Here is a 17,447-nt window from a genome sequence, read left to right as displayed (position 1 = left end):
CCCTCTTATTTGCCTCCAAAGCCCGATATCCTTTCCAGTGCCGAGCAGAATCTAGAAAAGTCCCTACTTTACTATACAACTGGATATTTCCTCCATATTCTTTAGAATAGGAAAAGTTTTTGTCCACCTCCGTGTTCAATACGTAGAACATTCTACTGGGAAGAAATGGAAAGATATAGATACTATACATCCAAGACTTGTCAAAGTTTTAATGTTTGCACACTGTTGACTTAAACAAAGAAGCATATGTACCCCATCTTTTCCCTTTGAGCCATGGACCAAATATCCAAAAGAGAAGCCAGTGAGAGTGAAAGAAAGAGACAAGAGATGGTTTAGGTAAAACATGGAATCAATCCCTTCTAATCTTCCTCTTCCAACTTTTAAATGCAAAGGGAACCAAATGGAAATGGGGACTGCCTGCCCCATGTTGCCCTTTTCAATAATGAATAGATAGAAGATTTGCAAATTCCAGGGCTACACGTTTGACTAAATGGTTTGGGCATTTTGTAGATTCAAAGAACCTTTCGTCAACAAACCTATGACCCCATAGGATTGATTGGTTGCCGTTTCTGTCTGTCTGTGTCTTTCTTTTCTCGTGGTTTGACGAATTCAAAGTTTGTTGTTGAGTTCATATAATCCATCTGATCATCAATCCTAGGCATGTTATTACATCACAGGGTATAGCCCCAATTTGTGACTTGATTGACCGAATCTAATCGTGAAGCATCTGAAAATGAAAAAAATACTAGAGAACATGATATATATGCTAAATTTTCTTAATTATGGATTTACATTATTTATATTTATTTTATTTTTATAAAATAAATTAAGGTTATTTGGTTTTAATAAAGTAATAATTAATTATATTTTATAATTATATCTACTTATTCGTATATGTAATCAATAATGATACATGAATCTATAGATTCATAGATTCATGTATGCGGTAATGATACATGAATACAATAAATGTAGACTTTATGTGTAGACTTATTTAAGAACCCTATATCCTATGATGAATAAGCTTAAGGATTCACTGTATAAAGAAAAGTTAGGTCCCATCTTCTATCTAAGCAAAAACATAAAGATCTCACTCGTTAGAGAGTTAAAAAAAAAAGAGAGGAAGATCTTAGTCTACTTAGGACCAACAGTAAATTTGATCAATGTTGTTTCTGTTGTTAAATTATAAATAAAAAATTAGGTACGCTTTATTTTTTAAATTCTTATTATGATAGATTATGAATTAGTATAACCCTATTTATACATAAAATTTTTTGTAAAAATATATATATGATTATAATGTACCGTGCTAATAGAAATCCTATGATATTTCATTCATTATTTTCTTAAAAATATAAAATTTGAGATAGATAAAATATTTAAATCTTAAATTAAGAAGACGCGAAACTTTATTGTTTAAAGTTCGAAAATGACCTTTTTTGTTTAGGCCTATGATCTTATTGATGGTGTCAAATTGTGGTTAATATATTTTTATCAATTTAATATATATACCTTCATTTTTTATTAAGTGATAATTTTTTTAATATATATAATATTAAATTACATAATAAAAAAATTTTGTGCTCTTTTGATAAATATCACATTTCTTATCTTGAGATTTGAGTCCGAAACCTTCAAGTTGAATTAAATTTTAACTATTGTATAGTGTTTAATTAAAGGCAAAATGATAGATTTATGTGATAAAAATAATTTCTTTAAAATATGAAAAAGGTTTGTATGTCTAATTACGATTATCCAGGAATAAGATGTCTCAAATATCTTCAATATATTTTGTTGGTGTCAATTGACAAATATTACACTCATTAATTTTTGAGCGATATTTAAATATTTTTAGTTAAATAGACAGAAGTTTTTTTTTTCAATTGTAAATAACTTCATTCTATTCTTGAGAATTTTTAACAACCCATTTTCTAAAATGTAATGTTATTTGATCCTACACTTCCTTCCTTACGAAACAAAATTTTATTGGATAATTTAAAGGCGAGTTTCATAAATATTTGTCAAATCAACTTATTCATAAAATATAATGTTTAAAATTAAAATAATAAAATTTTGCAATCAAAATAGACAAATATTAAAAACAAAAATGTAGGGTCAAAAGTTTAAACTAATACGATATTTGATGAGAATAACAAAAAAATTTATATATATGATTAAAATGTTGTGATGCGATTTAATATATAAGATCCACAATTCATAATTAGATCTGTTGTATATAAAATTATAATTCATGATTGATTTCTATACATATACGCAATAACGATCAATGTATTAAAAAATAATAAAAAATAATAATTGAAAGGATGCAAACCCATGCAAGAGTTAGGCATATTAAATTGTTACATGCCCTTGTTAGATGATTGACTTTGAATATAACCTCTTTTTTTTCAAAGCTCTAAATATTATCAAATCGGTTCCATCACATCTATTAATTTTTGTATTTTGACTTAGAATTGTCTAACCTTAATGGAAAACTTACGTAGGATACCTTGGAGTCTTGAATTACCAAACTTGAATACGACTAAATTTCTTTTCAAAGATTTTTTTATCTTTAAATCAAAATTTTGTTTCGTAAGAGTTCTTTCAGTAATTTTATTCGTCATTGATAATATTTAACTTAATCGTCAAATTTCATCCCTAAACATTTGATAGCAAAACATGAGATAAAAATGAAACCGAGTACTTAATTAATTAAATTTATAATGCAGGTCCAGTTGGCATTGAGTCACAACTTGTCTAATGAACATGTATGATTATTTTTTATATAAAATCAAATATATAAATGAAAAAATATAATCAAAATTAATAATTTATCATATATATAACGTAAACGACATCTAATATCAAAGTCAATAAAATAAACCAAACAAACAAATCAATCAAAAAAAATATAATATTAAGTTTGACAAAATTTTATATAAAGTTCTTAAGATAACTCTATAAGACCGAAACACAACCGTCACATATTTTCATTTTTTAAATATTTCTTTTCAAAATTTGAGACAATACTATTTTTTAAATGAAAAAGATTCGAATTTAATTTTTCGAGTTAGATATATGGGTTTTATCATGGAATTAAGTATGATATATATATTTTTTTATTAAATGGGGTATATGTAGTCAAAATATTGTTGGAAAAAGAAACAAAAAACAAAGTCAATAATTACTAGAAGAAGTAAGAATTTAAGAAGTATAGGGGAAGAAAATATCACCGCTGACAAACTTTGTTATATTTGGCACCACATTTTTCTTACTAAAATATCAAGCATCGAAATTTAAAGCTATTAAACATGCATAGACCTTTTTTTTTCCTGCTCAAATAAAAGAAATAAAAAGGGGTGTATATGGACTTCATCAACGTTTACCACTTCAACATGCCCTAATTCTTGCATTTGCGTAGAAAAAAGGATAAAAATAAATCCTTTTTTTATATATAAATCTGACTATAGATCTTAAATTTAAAATAAAAAATAAAAATATCACGTAATTATGTTACATTACTCAAACATGTCAACCACCTACAAAACCAAGGGAAAAAAGGGTGGCTAGTAGTAACGGCGGCTACCCCTCAATGTTTAATTTTCTTTATTATTATATGTATAAAACTTTATACATATGATATGATTACGCTTATAATTACCTTTTAACAATCTTTATGCAAAATTTTAAATTTGCTATTGATATCAATATACAATGTCAGCACTATGTAACAAAAATAAATAGCGTTTTGCCTCAATATAGTTAATTAATTATTAGTTATAAAGGTGTATTTGACTTAAAATAAAAATATAAGAGTTTGATTAAAAGTGATAAAAAAATAAAAACTTATTGAATTTTCTTGAATAATTCAGAGATTTTTTTTTAACATTATGCCAAAAAAATTCTCATAAGTACTTCACATAAGACCCTGAATTTTTATTTCATCTAACTATTTGGAGTTAAGCACTAATTAAAAGGAAAAAAACACTTAGAAATGTTATTAATTAAATGAGAGGGAACTTATGAATTGAATTTAAAATCTTTTTTTGGGCATAGTTTTATATATGTGTGCTTTATTTATGTTTCACAAGATTATTATCTTCTTTTCAAAAAGTTAATTAAGTAAAATATACAGCATCTACCCGTAGAAATGTCTCAAAATCCTCTACCTGTTTGACGTGAGATTAAAACACTCCAATCTATTTCTTCTTAAGAAGTGGATGTGACACATGCACCTAATCAAAGTGGCTAAAGAGATCAACATTCACAAGCAAATTTCAGTAGGAGAACCACTTTATAATATAGTTGGTTCAAAATGAATCGTACATAAACTTTCAATTTCCTTCAATTTCTTGGTACAAAGGAAACTTCAATTTCTCAGCAACTCAATGAAAACTATTAACTTAAAAACTTTTTATTTCGTTTCTTCTTTGGCACATGCAAACAATTACTACGCAATTCATTGAACAAATGCAGCTCATTTTTTTCAAGTGTTGACGAATCTGCAACTCTTCCTCACTTCACCACTCACAAAGCTATCTAAATTCCTAATGTTTCCCAGTTTCACCATCGATTCCGAGAATTGATTGAAGAAAGCAACAGGGTCCTCTGCGTATTTCTGGACGAGCTCTTTCGTTTCGATTCCCAACAAGCTGGAGTACATCTCTTGGTCCGAGCTGAGCAACCCTTCCCCTCTCAGCAAAGTATGGTAAAAGGAATTGTCAAAAAGATTTGGTGTGACATTGTCCATGGCTGTTATGTTGTTGTCTCCTGATCCGGTTGCAGGGCAAATGGATTTTAATTTGCTCAGGTATGGATCGGATAATGGATTCTTCCCTGATGTTGCTTCGAAGTCGCCATAGATTCTAGCTCGAAAATTCACACAGCGTGCCATACCAATGGTGTGAGCCCCTGCAAGTGGTATCCACAGAAACAACAAACAGGACAATGGAAAATCTAAGTCCCATAAAAGCCTCAACAATCCTATTATCTGGTTTTACACATGCTTAGAGCAGAATTTGCTTTAAGCAAATGATAATTTTATATGAATAAAAGACCCCGTAAACATTAAAGAACTTTATACCTTGTGGTTCCAAAATATTTTTATTTGATAATTTAAGATTTTTAATTGGGCTGAATTTGTTTGGGTCAGGCCCAGCCAAGAAAAGATGTCGGGCCAGTCCTAAACTTCTATTACCCAGCTCGCCCATGAGCCCGACAAGTATATATATATATATATATATATATTTATTTATTTAATGAGTAAAATATGTGAACAAAAATATTAAATCCTAACATATATTTCCTATTATATGCACTATAATAAGTTTTTATTCTTTTATTATCATTGAATCGAATTTTTGTATTTTTATTTTGGATCAAATAAGTCATTATAACTAATGATTGATTAATTTTCATTAATCAAAATGTTACTTGTTATTTTATATTTATATATGACTGATGTGGCGCTTATGAAGATAGTAAAAAATATCACATTAATCAAATCATCATGTTATATCATGATCAATTATGATATATCAAAACGTCATGCTATTATCAATTATAACATTTCAACATGTTACATTAGTACCACGTGACATAGAATGACAAATGATATTTTGATTAAATCAATTATTAATTATAAACACTAATTTGGTTTAAAATAAGAATATAAGAGTTTATTTAGCTGAAAATAAAAACACAGAAACTTGATTAAACGTAATAAAAAATAAAAATTAATTTAAATTTTTTTAAAAATATTATGTCAACAATATAAAAATAAAATCTTAAAATAAGTTCCGAACCAAAATGAAAATTTCATTAGATTTACTCATTATTTAGAGGTGTCGAGGCCATCCAAATATTTGGTAGGTTTATACTGACGGCATGATCCATTAACACTATTTTAAAATTAAAAATGTAATTTATATGGTTAAATACATTTTCCAAACCATAAAATATAAGTGTTTTGACTCATTATTATAATAATAATAATAAAGCAAGTTGCAATCTCTATTTTAAACCATTTCTTTTTACTTAAACTCTTATCTAACCCCCTTACTTCCAAACCTAAATTTCTTATATTTGTCTATTTTTTAACCTCTGTCCAATCTTATTCACCTTTTATACATATCTCACTTCATTACTTTCCCCAATAAACTCTTATCTTTTTTTTTTGGTTGAAAATTTTGAATATATCAATAACAATTTTTATCCATTTTATTCTCGAGAAAATATGTTTATGATTTGAATTTAATATTTCTAAAGCTAAGTTACTTAGCTTGAAATTAAAAGATAATTATCCATATTTAAATTTTCTTTTACACAAATAAAATTATGTATGTTAATTATAAAAGCTTATCAATTCTAGTGATAAGATATTCAACAAAATTTGAATAATTTTTTTTATATTTAAAAAAAGAGATTTTGAACTTTATTCTTTAAAATTAGAAATCGTGCACTAGTCAATGAGTTAAATGTTTCGGGTACAATTTGAATAAAGATTTTAAATTTGAGTAATAATATTTTTATTCATTAAAAAAGTATAATATAGTTTGAAACAGGAGCCATGGAGAACTAAACACAAGAGAGGATATTAGGAAAGATTCTAGGAATAGCTTACCAGAAAGAGCCACCATGTCAGTCACTGAGAGGCCCTGATAAAGAAATTTCGATATAATACCGAGAAGACCCTCATCAGCACCGGGAAGGTTTTCCCGGACAAGATCATAGCTAGCAGTTTTTGAATCCTTTCTTCCCACTGGTACATCCCAGTAAGGTCCACCAACCTGAAAATAATTAGACCAAAACACAAATAAGCCTAACTCAAGCATTAAGACTGTTAAGTGTTGTAGGCTTTTGATTTGTACAAATTAATGTTGATTTTTACCAGAATCACAGCATCTCTGGCAGCAATGGTGAGGATATCAGCACAAGAAACAATTCCAGGGCACTCTGATTCAAGCTTGTTCTTAATCCTGTCAATGATTCTGAATCCTTTTAGGGAGTTTACATTTGTAGAAGCTTTCTTTTCTCCTTGCAAGCTGATTGTGTCATCAAGCAAAACTGACCCATCACAGCCCTGCACAAATCATATTCGTAATAATAAATGTAAATTCTTTTTTGGGGATTTTTCCTCCAGCTATTTCTGAGCAATATATATGCATTGATATGTGTCTCGGATTCACCTGAACAAAACAGTCGTGGAAATGTAGTCGAACAATCAAGGCTGCATTGCGAGGATCAGAGAGCACCTGACACTCCATTTCTTTCCTCACAATCTCAAACACAGTCGGGCATGTAGATTTGTAGTAATCCAATGTCAAGGGGTGGCCACTTGCCAAAATGGCAGAGCTGAGAATGGAGATACAGACCAGAACCATGAAACATTTCACACTGATCAGAGAAGGGTACTGCCCCATTCTTTTGCTGCTGTGCATAAGATGTTCTCGAATGAATGGATGGGGAAATGGGTGGGACTGTAAGATATTTAAGGGAAAAAGAATGTGGAAATTTTGAAAGCTTTTCCTTGTGCATAACCGTTTGAGTATTTAGTACAAATTTATGTGTAATTAGTCAAGAGAGGATGCAACTAATGTTGGCCTGGTTGGTGGGTGCTCTCAAACCAAAAACTATAACTTAGACACAGATTCAATGACGTAAATCGTATCTTTAAATAAATTTCTTGAAAAGGTTTTGGGCTAGCCACCAAACCATAAACAGATAACAGCAAATGTTTCACTGCTTTTTCGCTTGTTTTAACTTTCAAACAAGCTGCAGTCTCCTCTTATTTGTCTAGCAAGTTGAAGCCTTGGGGGGAAAAGGACAGTCTCTGACTAAACCAAAGGAAACCATGTGATGATCTATCTAATCGTTTTGGTATCTGTTATACAACATAGACTTAATTAGTTGAACATATTAGGTTAAACGAATGCTTTAAATATTGATAAAGTTCCAGCTGACCGTTTGGAATTCAGCTCACTGCTTGACGCTCTTAACTTGAAGAACAAGAACAATGAATTAACATATACTCTTTCTTGTATTTTCATTCTTCAGTTGCTTTTCCAGGGGGATAAAAAAAATCTAGATGCAAAATTGCGACCTTGATTCTTGAAGTGCAAGAGATTAGTGTATCACGTGTCAAAAGAAGTTGATTTAATGCAGACTTCTCATTCAAAGTGTGACTTTGTCATCCAAGTATTCCAGTATTACAAGAATGCTGAGGTGCCAGATGTGTCTCACAGGTTCCTTTCAGAAGCAACTGAACCATGCACGCCTCTCTTCGCTTTCAGCTCGTTATCCAGTCTTTCTAGTCTGCCTTTTGCCGACTAACAAAAGCAATTGCCACAAACAGAATGACCTCCATAAGTCAGACCTAACAAAGATTTTGGCAGTGCACTTGCAAGGGTAGGTCCTCCAGCTACATTGGCCATTTTTTTAACTAATTATTATTATATATACGAGAGGAGGAAATCACTGGGGAAGGGGTGGCTTGGGTTCGAACCAACCCAAACCTGCATGCCTAGACTAACAATTTTATGATCTAATTGCAAGGGTTTAGAACTGCTTTGTGATCACAATTTCATAACCTTTTGTACAAGACATAACGTCTTAAACTCAAGTTCAGAAACGGGAGATCAATCCTTGGATGACGGGCATAGCTCATTTATCATCTCATCCTTAGGGGAATAGTTATTTTAGAACATTATGCAAAACACAATTCCTCAGGCAAAAGACCTTATTCTCTAGATGCCAACAGGTGCTTTCGGCTTACTGTCAAAACCTGTTTTCTGTGCTTGCAAGACAAAATTGAAAGAGACGTGCAAAGAGCACTCAAATGAGACAATACTCCATCTAGAGGTTCCAAGACAAGCAAGACCATCCAAGGTGTCATTACCAATGCCAGGGGCACGGGCTAAATCATAGGTGATAATGTCCAGACCGACATATAACGTCATGGAACAAAAGGATATACAATTAGCAAGGATTAGAGTGACAGAAACTAGAAATGATAATTCCAGTAACTATGCAAGCAGATTTTAATTTCCCATGACATGTAAAGCAGGATGACTGCTGTCAATACGGGTGAGATTTGTTTAATGTAATTCTGAACCACATCAGTTATAACATGCAAGACAAAGGTCAAACAGGAACAAGTTCAGAAGCTTCTCATAAGTTCAACTTAAAAGAAATGACAAAACCCAGCAGACAAATTAGTGAATTACACTCATGCACCTCTTCCAAGAAAAATATTGACAGCAGAACAACATGTCAAAAGAAGAGAAATGTTAAGAAAGGAATAAAACATAAAACTATCTCTCTTCTTCTGCTTCTTCTTTTTGTGTGTGTGGGCGAATGCATAAATGTAGTTCACTATGTGTACAATTCCGCATCATAAGGCTGATGCCTAATTCGATTGAACCTTGCATATCGATCCTGCACCTCTCCCTTTAAGCTCAAGTCCAAGCTAGGAAGTACATTCCTTTGCAGTAGAGATCTAATTAGAGCCACCACAGAACTACCAAATTCAGGCCATGAAACACACAATGTCCCCTTTATGTTCTTCAATTCGCAACGACTCAACAAAGCAGCAGGCAAGCCATCAATCATACTGCCAGATGGAAAATAGTCTAAACCCTTTAGCAGTGAGAAGTCTACATTGCCACCACCCAATCCTTTTCTTTCTGCTAATGTCTCCAGCTTAAAAGCATATGTTTCATCTGGTGAGAGCTTGCCCCTGAAGTTCCGGCTCTGAATTGTATCCAATATCAGAACCCTCTCAGGCACAATATCAACACCTATCAGCAACCTTGCAACAAGGTGAGATCTCTCTGCAGAGACACCATGTTGAACTGACACAAGGAGAGTAGAATTGTCCTCATTACTAAGGGAATAGATGTTGCAGGTTTTGTCCCCTAGCGAGGGTTCGACAGAGATGCCAGAGAAAGGGATCTCAGGCAGGATAAGACTTCCAATTAAGGTCTTAGTTGACAAATGGTGGAAGATATACAAAGATGGAGATGATAACGCGATGATAAGGAGAGATGGACAAAGGGGCTTATCAGGCTTAGGATTAGAGAGTACAAGGAATGGCAACGGAAGAGATGGGGATGGAGGTAAAAAGTTGTTAAGATCTTCCTGAAAGAATCTTGAAGGCGGGGGAATTTCGGTTATGACATCTTCCATTCTTACAATTTAAAAATCAAGTTTCACGCACTGCCAAATTAAGAAAACAGAAACATTATCAGCATTAATCGCAAAAGTGCACGAGATTGATAATAAAAGTTCAAATTTGCTACAAAGATCAATAATGTCTAATCATCAAAAAGTATTCCTACTTACAATAACAATCTATGAATATAATCTTTAGGGCATTTCCCAAAAGAAAGGATAATCCAAGATCAACAAAATTTCTATAGTACTAATCACTAAACCAGTAAAAAAATCAGAAAATAAAAATGGGTTACTTCCATAACTAACCCTGAAGGTAACCTTCACCCCATACAGTCATTAAATTACACTTTTTTCCCCTCATTCAAAGAAACCCAAATTTCCTTCCGTCACTTTCTCAAATATTTCACATGCATAACCGGGAAAGTTGAGGACTTCATGCATCTAGACAAGAAATCTGTCCAACAATAACTGCACTGATTTGTTTCATGTTCTGAGTTCAGACCCATAAATAAAGCAAAGAATTCTAAAAAATTGAGCTGTACGCACTAAAAATCAAGAACTAATACATGGAAAAAAAACAACTATAAGATCTTGTTTGAGGTTTTGATGAAAAAAGAGCAGAAGCAAAGGGACTTACCGGTAAGAAGAGAGCGACGTCGTTGGGAAGAGGCGGTCAGTGGCTCTCCGTATTTCTTCCAACTCGAAAGTTAAAAACTTGCCACTGGCCCTTTGGGCAAGCTACCAGTATTTCCTTTTCTTTTTTATTTTCCATTTTTTATTTTTATTTTCTTTTGGGCCTTATTATATCTCCTCCTCCCCAGCTCAGATGACTGCTGGGCCAGCCCATCATAGACTTATCGACGAGGTTTTTACTTTTAATTTTAATTTCAGATAATACTTTAAGAAATCTTTAAATTGTTCATGAAAATTTAAATAAATTATTATTTTCTTATTTCATTTAAATTTTTATATTTTTATTTTAAATTTAATAAAATTTTATTATTAACAATTGATTGACTAAACGGATATTAATACAAGACAAAGGCACCATTTGCAGTTGAGCTTTTGCTGACCCTGGTGGGTGAAGAGACTTTGTATAAATATATACCAGGATTCAAGATCCAACCTGGTACTAAAGTGTCAAATTTCAAACCCCAGGTCATAACAATGAGGTAATTTTTCTGTTATTTACCTGAAAGACATAGATTCATTGGTTTGTAGGCAAAAGAATTTTGAACTCAACTTGGCTGCAGAGATCCTTTTTGAGATGGTGAATTACAGTGTCATGGTAAACGTGTTTTGTTACAACAAATTACTGGCGAGGCAGCAGACCTAGACCCAACATTGTGAACTGAAAAGGACCCAAAGCCTGACATCAACAATCAACAACTAAACTACTCTTCAAAATGCTTGTGTACCTCATCTTGAAACAATCTAAAATTCCCTTAAATTACAAGGAAAATGCGAGTATTTCATTCAGCTTAAAAGAATATCAATGTGTAAACCGATGGGGCTGTTCACCATCTGTAAAAACATATGACAAGAGACCTTTCTATCACTTTGAGGGCAAATGGACACTATCAGTTTACAGAGAAAGAAGACAAAGAAACTAAAGTGAAAACTAAAACTTTGCACAAAAGCATTTGTGGTCACTTGTGGTGCACTTAACCAAATCGAGGACTTTCTATCATGTTTCTACATAGAACCGAGTCTGGAGGTCTATGACTGATTCTACTAAATCAAATTGATGAGTTCTATGAGGTTTTCAAATAAAAGTAAGATTACCCTTTCATAAGTCTTGTTAATGCAGAATTCCTCCTTTCCGGATCAATCTTCATGTTCATCTTCACCTTCAGAATCTGCATAAATTAATAAAAGGTCAAAATGAAAACTAAAGATAGAACACTCAGCTATGTAGTAAAAGGAAAGCCACTTGAAAGCACATTCTAGAGGGATTTAAAATGACCATATGCATGAACAATGGTATGAAGCTCTTTTTACAGCATTAATTTGGTTATAAGTTATTTACAAATGACCAAAAAATTGTGCACTATCCTGAAGTAGGACAATGTGACATTCATATCATTTATCAATCTGGATATAAGCCAGTTGACATAAAGATATAAATAGCAAATTCATATTTTGCTTGTTCAGAAATACTTATTGAAATTCATTTATCACTCTTTCTATAGTTCATCTGTGTACTTACATCCAGTCACATCCATGTGACAAAATATTTGCTATGGTGCATCTGTGTACTTACATGCAGTCACATCCATGTGACAAAATATGGTTTACTTACCCGATCTGACATCTTCACTAAGTTTGCCTCTGGATTGGATTTGTTTGACTAGCATTCTATACATTAGTCCCCACCAATAAATATGAAGAACAAGCAGGCAAAATAGAAGTGTGTTGAACAGATAATAACAAAATGGTCCATCCACTGGATGCTTTTCCTTGTCCAATGCCTGGACAACTTCATAGCTGCAATAGAAGAGGGCATAAGATTAATAAAAAGAACAAAATTAAAAATATAACTTAAATCAAGTTTTATTCTCCAGATTATAGGAGAACCAGAAGGCAAACTTAGCATTTCTTTTTTCTTTAAAAAAAAGACCAGTTTCCATCAAAATGTCACTACTCCTAAAATGATTCGTATAAAACTAAAGAAATAAATCCTTATGCATACTGAAGCTGAAACCAAAAGGGATCCATCATTAACCACATATCAGGGAAGAAAGGGTTAAAGCTTTCAAGGGGAAGAAACATAGAGCTCAATGCTCATGATGCAGAATTCTTTATTAAGCATATTTTGAGTATTAAGAGTTCCAAATTTTGATTAAAATATTATAAATTTCACAGTACCAGGAATAATTCAATTATAGGGCTTAAAGTGTGTGAACTGTAAAAACCCAGAAAAGTATTTCTTTTTCTTGTAAGAGAGTGCATAAACATTGCTGCTTACTGCACAACAGTCAGCAGCTATCATTTGTGTAAGCATAACTTTTTTTATTAGTTGCTTTTCTCCACCCTTAAATGTAGTGCTATCTGTATGGATGTGGGTATGATTCTGAAGTGCCTAAGAAGAAACTCATAAATTTCGGTAGCCAATATATATCAGGCATGAACTTATACAAACCTTGTACTCCAAAGGACCCAGAATGGGTAGTATATGAGACGCAGTAAGATCCAAGACAAAACAAAAATAATAAATGCAAAGCTAGCAATTGTTTCAGCACCACTGTACTTGGCCATCTTCCCTACCTCCAGAAAAACATCACTAGCATCATGAATTGCTAAAACAACCGAACCAACACGGGCAAATCTGCAAGAAAATGGCATGAGAACAGAAACAACTATCCTGCAAAATTTTTTAATCTATGAGTCTAACTTATGTATAGGAAAGAACCTGTCAGAGCATACCTAAATATGTATGATAGCACAATGAGGATGGCAGTTGCAACATGATGACCCATTGAGACACCAAAGTCAGAACGCCTTGTTTCCCAGAAGATCAAAGCAAATATAGAGTATGTATAAAATCCACCAGCATACATATAAAGTCCCCTTAATTTCAATCTGGAAAAGAGATACAATAGTTAGTATTTGAGTTAATAAAGCTGTACTTCTCATGTCTTTGATTGCATAATAAATGCAAGAATATAGTTACGCCAACATTGATATTTAAATCAAACACCAGCAAATATATTACATATTGTTGATGAAGCTTACTTAATTTTTTGATCAGGCCAGCCCTGATCTCCAGGCCCTACCCAAAAGTATTTTGTATTCTTGAACCAAGGCTCATTATAAGTTACAGAGAGAGCCAGAATTTCGGCTGACAGATAATAAATGCATTTCCAAGCTGACTCCTTAAATTTTCTAATCTTCTTCCTTCTCTCATCTGTATTGACATTCATCATCTGGTGTCCCTTTCCAAAAATCATTCGGCTTCCAACTTTCTGAAACCATGTAAAATATTTTCAGAAAACATATAAACAGGATGAAGGACTGTGACAGAAAAATAGAGAGAGGAAACAAGGAGAGGAACGACCAAACTAGCTAAAGATAAATAGGACTACATCACATAATTGACGTCTTGAAATCCAATATGCCAAATTTGGACTACGTTTCCCCTCAAACATTCAAGACAACCACTTCAACATGGGAAGAATGAAAACAGGCAGCTTTCTACTCCTTAATTTATGCTTATGGTTTTATCTTAGCAACTACGACATGAACTTTATCCACACTAAAAGATCACCCTAGTTTGATTTATTTCAACTCATTTAGCGAGCAAAATACAGCAAACTGTCTCCCTATAACAGTGAAAATTTCCAATTTCAAACTTAAATGATAAATACCTGTATATCAACATGGACATAGTACTTACATACATAGAAATAATCTTAAAACAAATCTTTAAATAGCACTAAGCAAGCCCACACACAATGAAGTCACAACTAATAGGAGGATGCCATTGTTTCAATGTCTACCCAAGAAAGCAAAAGCATTAAGGTTTTTGTAGCAAAGAAGTTAACTTCAAAAAGTTCCAGAAATTGGTAAAAAGTCTCCAGATGTCTCTGCATAACTCATAACCGTATAAGACTAAAGGCAAATTCTCAATCAATTATAAAATATGTCCACACAACAACCTGGGCTGAAGCTTTACCAATAACAAATGCTATGTCAAAACAATGGCAAGACACTTATATATAGGCTCAAAGGAGAGAAAAACTCAAGAAAACAAAAGAAAGACCTACATTTAGTCACCCTAGGGAACGAGACTACATTTACTCATCCTAGGGAACGGGACTACATTTAGTCCAAACTGCCCAAGATAATACAGGGACCAATCTTAGGCTTCAACAAGTGCAGCCATTTCAAAACCAATGCATTAACATAAGCAAGAACAATGTGATCAAGTCCAAATTAAATGAATTCCATAACTGAAGTGTAATGCAAATAGCAAAATTGCTCAACATATTCTCCATGTTATAATCTTTATCAATTCCAAATTTTTCTATTAAATACATTTCAACTCTATACCTTATTCATTTTAAATATCACTAACCACAAAACATAAACTAAAAGACAATGGAACCAGGATCTCATTCCAAAACCCAAATTGAATTCTTTTCACCATCACTCATAGCATTATATCAAGCTCCTCATGAAGCATAAAAGTACATGTAATACCATTTACATGCAGCAAGCAACTACCAGCACCATAAACACATAAAACAAAACAACGAATCTTATATTAGTCAATCCTATAATCACAAAAGCAACCTATCAAAACAATTCAATAAACGGCTAAAAGACAAAACATTAAAATAACAAAAATTTCAAAAACACAAAAAGAAACTCAAAACTCCAATCAAAATTATCATAAAAACAGATAAAAGAGATAAAACCAAGTACCTCAAAGACGAATCTATCGAGAAAGAAGCGGACAGTGGGGAAGAACAGAGCAAAGAGAGGAAGAACAATGAAATCTTCATAAGCAGGGTAAGCTTCTTGTTCCCAGTTGATTGATTTGACAAATTGGATCAAACCCATTTTTTTCTCGCTCGCAAGCTTTGATTTTTGATCCAAAAATTTTCTCAGGAAACAATCAGGAAGAAAGGGTGTGGATCACATCCACACAAACACAGAGTCCTCGACTTCTCTGTTTCTGTGTCTTTTATTTTATTTGATGTGTTCTTTTTAGTGAATAAAATAGAAAGTATGCTTTCGTTAAGCCCAAAAGCAAATAATAAATGAATCCAAGAATATATTTATTAGCTATCTTATAATTCACCCTGATTTTCTTGTATTCTCTAAATTGCCACTCGTTTTTCGGTTCACCATTTTGCCCTTTCCGTTGAAATTGCCAATCTCAATATCATGTATTTAATAATAATAATAATTAATATTATTATTATTATTCATCATACATCAGAAGCTATCTATTGATTATTGTGCATTCTTTTGAATAATAATTACGGAGAAAATTTTTTTAATTTAAAATTAAATTTTATAAAATGAAAAATAAAATTTATGATATAATAAAAATAGTTGTTAGAATCTTTTACTATGTATGTTTAAAAAAATAAGAGTAACCGTGAGTAGGATATGTTAATTTTGAAATAAAGATAATACTATTTTTAAATAAAATCTCTGAATTATTCAAAAAACAAAAAAACTAAATACTTATATTGTTATTATATTTAATTAAATTTTTATATTTTTATTTTGAATCAAGTGCGTCTTTTATAACTAATAATTGATTAATTATCTTTAATTACAATAAAACTTATCATTTTATATAACATGGTATTGACATAATATATTTATGTGATATAATAATATAATCACGTGATATTTTTACTATTTATATTAATATCATGTGAGTTTTTAACTAATGATAATTAATCTATCATTAATCATAAAGATTTATTTGACTTAAACATCATTTTATAAATGATCATTGTTATCCCTTTGAAAGGTCAATGCATGTTTAAACGCTTGTATTGGATTTTTTTTAAAATTAAAGAATATTTACATTCATGAAATGTGATTTTTTTAAAATTTTTTAACCAAAATTTGATGGACATGAAAGCATTAACAAGTTAAATTAATATTTCTTTTAATTTTTTTGGAAAAGCTTCTTTTTTTTTTCATTTTTTGTGGTTTGTAGGCATCTCTTGGCAATAGAGTAAATGCAAAGATTCCTATTCCCACATTAATTGATAGAATTAAGTAAGAAGGTATTTACAAAAATGGGATTGTGTTTTCACCAGTCAAATTACAGCCTATTTGATTCCACGTGTTTCAATTCAATAACATTTAATGCTTCAAAAATTAAAAGAATTTCGATTCCATTTATGATAGTTTCTATCATTTTGGAGAAAGGGAAAATGACCTTGATGGTCAACACTGGGCTGTTGCAGTTGCAGAAGTACTTCTTGCAATAAGAGTCCTCTCCTCCCCTCCCCTCCCCACCTAAGATAGGCAGAGCCCAGGCCCCCCGGCCCAGTGGCTTTCATTTGATGTAAACTCCCAGGTACTCCCAGGTTCAGATTAAATCATTCAATGTGGTTCTGGAAACAGCTGAAGCAAATGCAGGTTTGGTGGAAAAAAGGGTGGGACTTATGTTAGGTCAAGAGGCCCAGAAAGAGGTTTGGCAACTGCCCCTTCCCCCAGACTATCAGGTTTAAGGCACATGGTCTTGAGTTAATGTACGGAATACAAAGAAAGAATGGCAGAAGCTGATGGTATCAACTGGC

At 32.0% G+C, this 17,447-nt stretch overlaps 3 protein-coding genes across 4 annotated transcripts; all 3 read right to left on the bottom strand.

Annotated features, from left to right (window-relative positions):
- Positions 1–4,275: 4,275 nt before the first annotated feature.
- On the bottom strand, positions 4,276–12,032 carry LOC110423274 (Peroxidase superfamily protein). Of its 2 annotated transcripts, XM_089784653.1 has the most exons (5): positions 11,959–12,032; positions 7,188–7,353; positions 6,890–7,081; positions 6,623–6,788; positions 4,276–4,911 (listed from the first exon to the last, which is right to left on the bottom strand). In XM_089784653.1, exons 1-5 carry the CDS (start codon positions 12,015–12,017, stop codon positions 4,487–4,489), a joined length of 1,008 nt encoding a protein of 335 aa, XP_089640779.1. In that variant the 5' UTR covers positions 12,018–12,032; the 3' UTR covers positions 4,276–4,486. The 2 variants fall into 2 exon arrangements, with proteins under 2 accessions (XP_089640779.1, XP_021293120.1); XM_021437445.1 differs by lacking the exon at positions 11,959–12,032 and having other exon boundaries at positions 7,188–7,451.
- LOC110423253 (trigger factor) lies at positions 9,142–10,994 on the bottom strand. The gene is made up of 2 exons (XM_021437414.2): positions 10,811–10,994; positions 9,142–10,215 (listed from the first exon to the last, which is right to left on the bottom strand). The coding sequence occupies exon 2, from the start codon at positions 10,183–10,185 to the stop codon at positions 9,373–9,375; it is 813 nt and encodes a 270-aa protein (XP_021293089.1). The 5' UTR covers positions 10,186–10,215; positions 10,811–10,994; the 3' UTR covers positions 9,142–9,372.
- LOC110423252 (ceramide synthase 1 LOH3-like) lies at positions 11,404–15,917 on the bottom strand. The gene is made up of 7 exons (XM_021437413.1): positions 15,601–15,917; positions 13,909–14,138; positions 13,600–13,755; positions 13,316–13,501; positions 12,476–12,660; positions 11,959–12,032; positions 11,404–11,697 (listed from the first exon to the last, which is right to left on the bottom strand). Exons 1-6 carry the CDS (start codon positions 15,736–15,738, stop codon positions 12,001–12,003), a joined length of 927 nt encoding a protein of 308 aa, XP_021293088.1. The 5' UTR covers positions 15,739–15,917; the 3' UTR covers positions 11,404–11,697; positions 11,959–12,000.
- Between the last annotated feature and the right edge of the window lie 1,530 nt (positions 15,918–17,447).

The sequence above is a fragment of the Theobroma umbraticum genome, unplaced genomic scaffold (genome assembly GCF_002168275.2).
Source record: "Theobroma umbraticum cultivar Fairchild unplaced genomic scaffold, ASM216827v3 scaffold_20.0, whole genome shotgun sequence".
NCBI lineage: Eukaryota > Viridiplantae > Streptophyta > Magnoliopsida > Malvales > Malvaceae > Theobroma > Theobroma umbraticum.
Note: the sequence above shows the minus strand (reverse complement) of the source record. Positions and strands in the feature narration are given on the sequence as shown.

What these genes read in the sequence shown, in the direction of transcription:
- LOC110423274 (XM_021437445.1), bottom strand. Translation starts at nt 7,439, where the DNA reads ATGCACAGCAGCAAAAGAATGGGGCAGTACCCTTCTCTGATCAGTGTG. An exon ending in TCCACGACTGTTTTGTTCAG is followed by an intron (nt 7,082 to 7,187) that starts GTGAATCCGAGA and finishes TGATTTGTGCAG; the next exon opens with GGCTGTGATGGGTCAGTTTT. An exon ending in CCAGAGATGCTGTGATTCTG is followed by an intron (nt 6,789 to 6,889) that starts GTAAAAATCAAC and finishes AATTATTTTCAG; the next exon opens with GTTGGTGGACCTTACTGGGA.
- LOC110423253 (XM_021437414.2), bottom strand. Translation starts at nt 10,185, where the DNA reads ATGGAAGATGTCATAACCGAAATTCCCCCGCCTTCAAGATTCTTTCAG.
- LOC110423252 (XM_021437413.1), bottom strand. Translation starts at nt 15,738, where the DNA reads ATGGGTTTGATCCAATTTGTCAAATCAATCAACTGGGAACAAGAAGCT. An exon ending in GTGCTATCATACATATTTAG is followed by an intron (nt 13,502 to 13,599) that starts GTATGCTCTGAC and finishes ATTTTCTTGCAG; the next exon opens with ATTTGCCCGTGTTGGTTCGG. An exon ending in TAGTGAAGATGTCAGATCGG is followed by an intron (nt 12,033 to 12,475) that starts GTAAGTAAACCA and finishes TAATTTATGCAG; the next exon opens with ATTCTGAAGGTGAAGATGAA.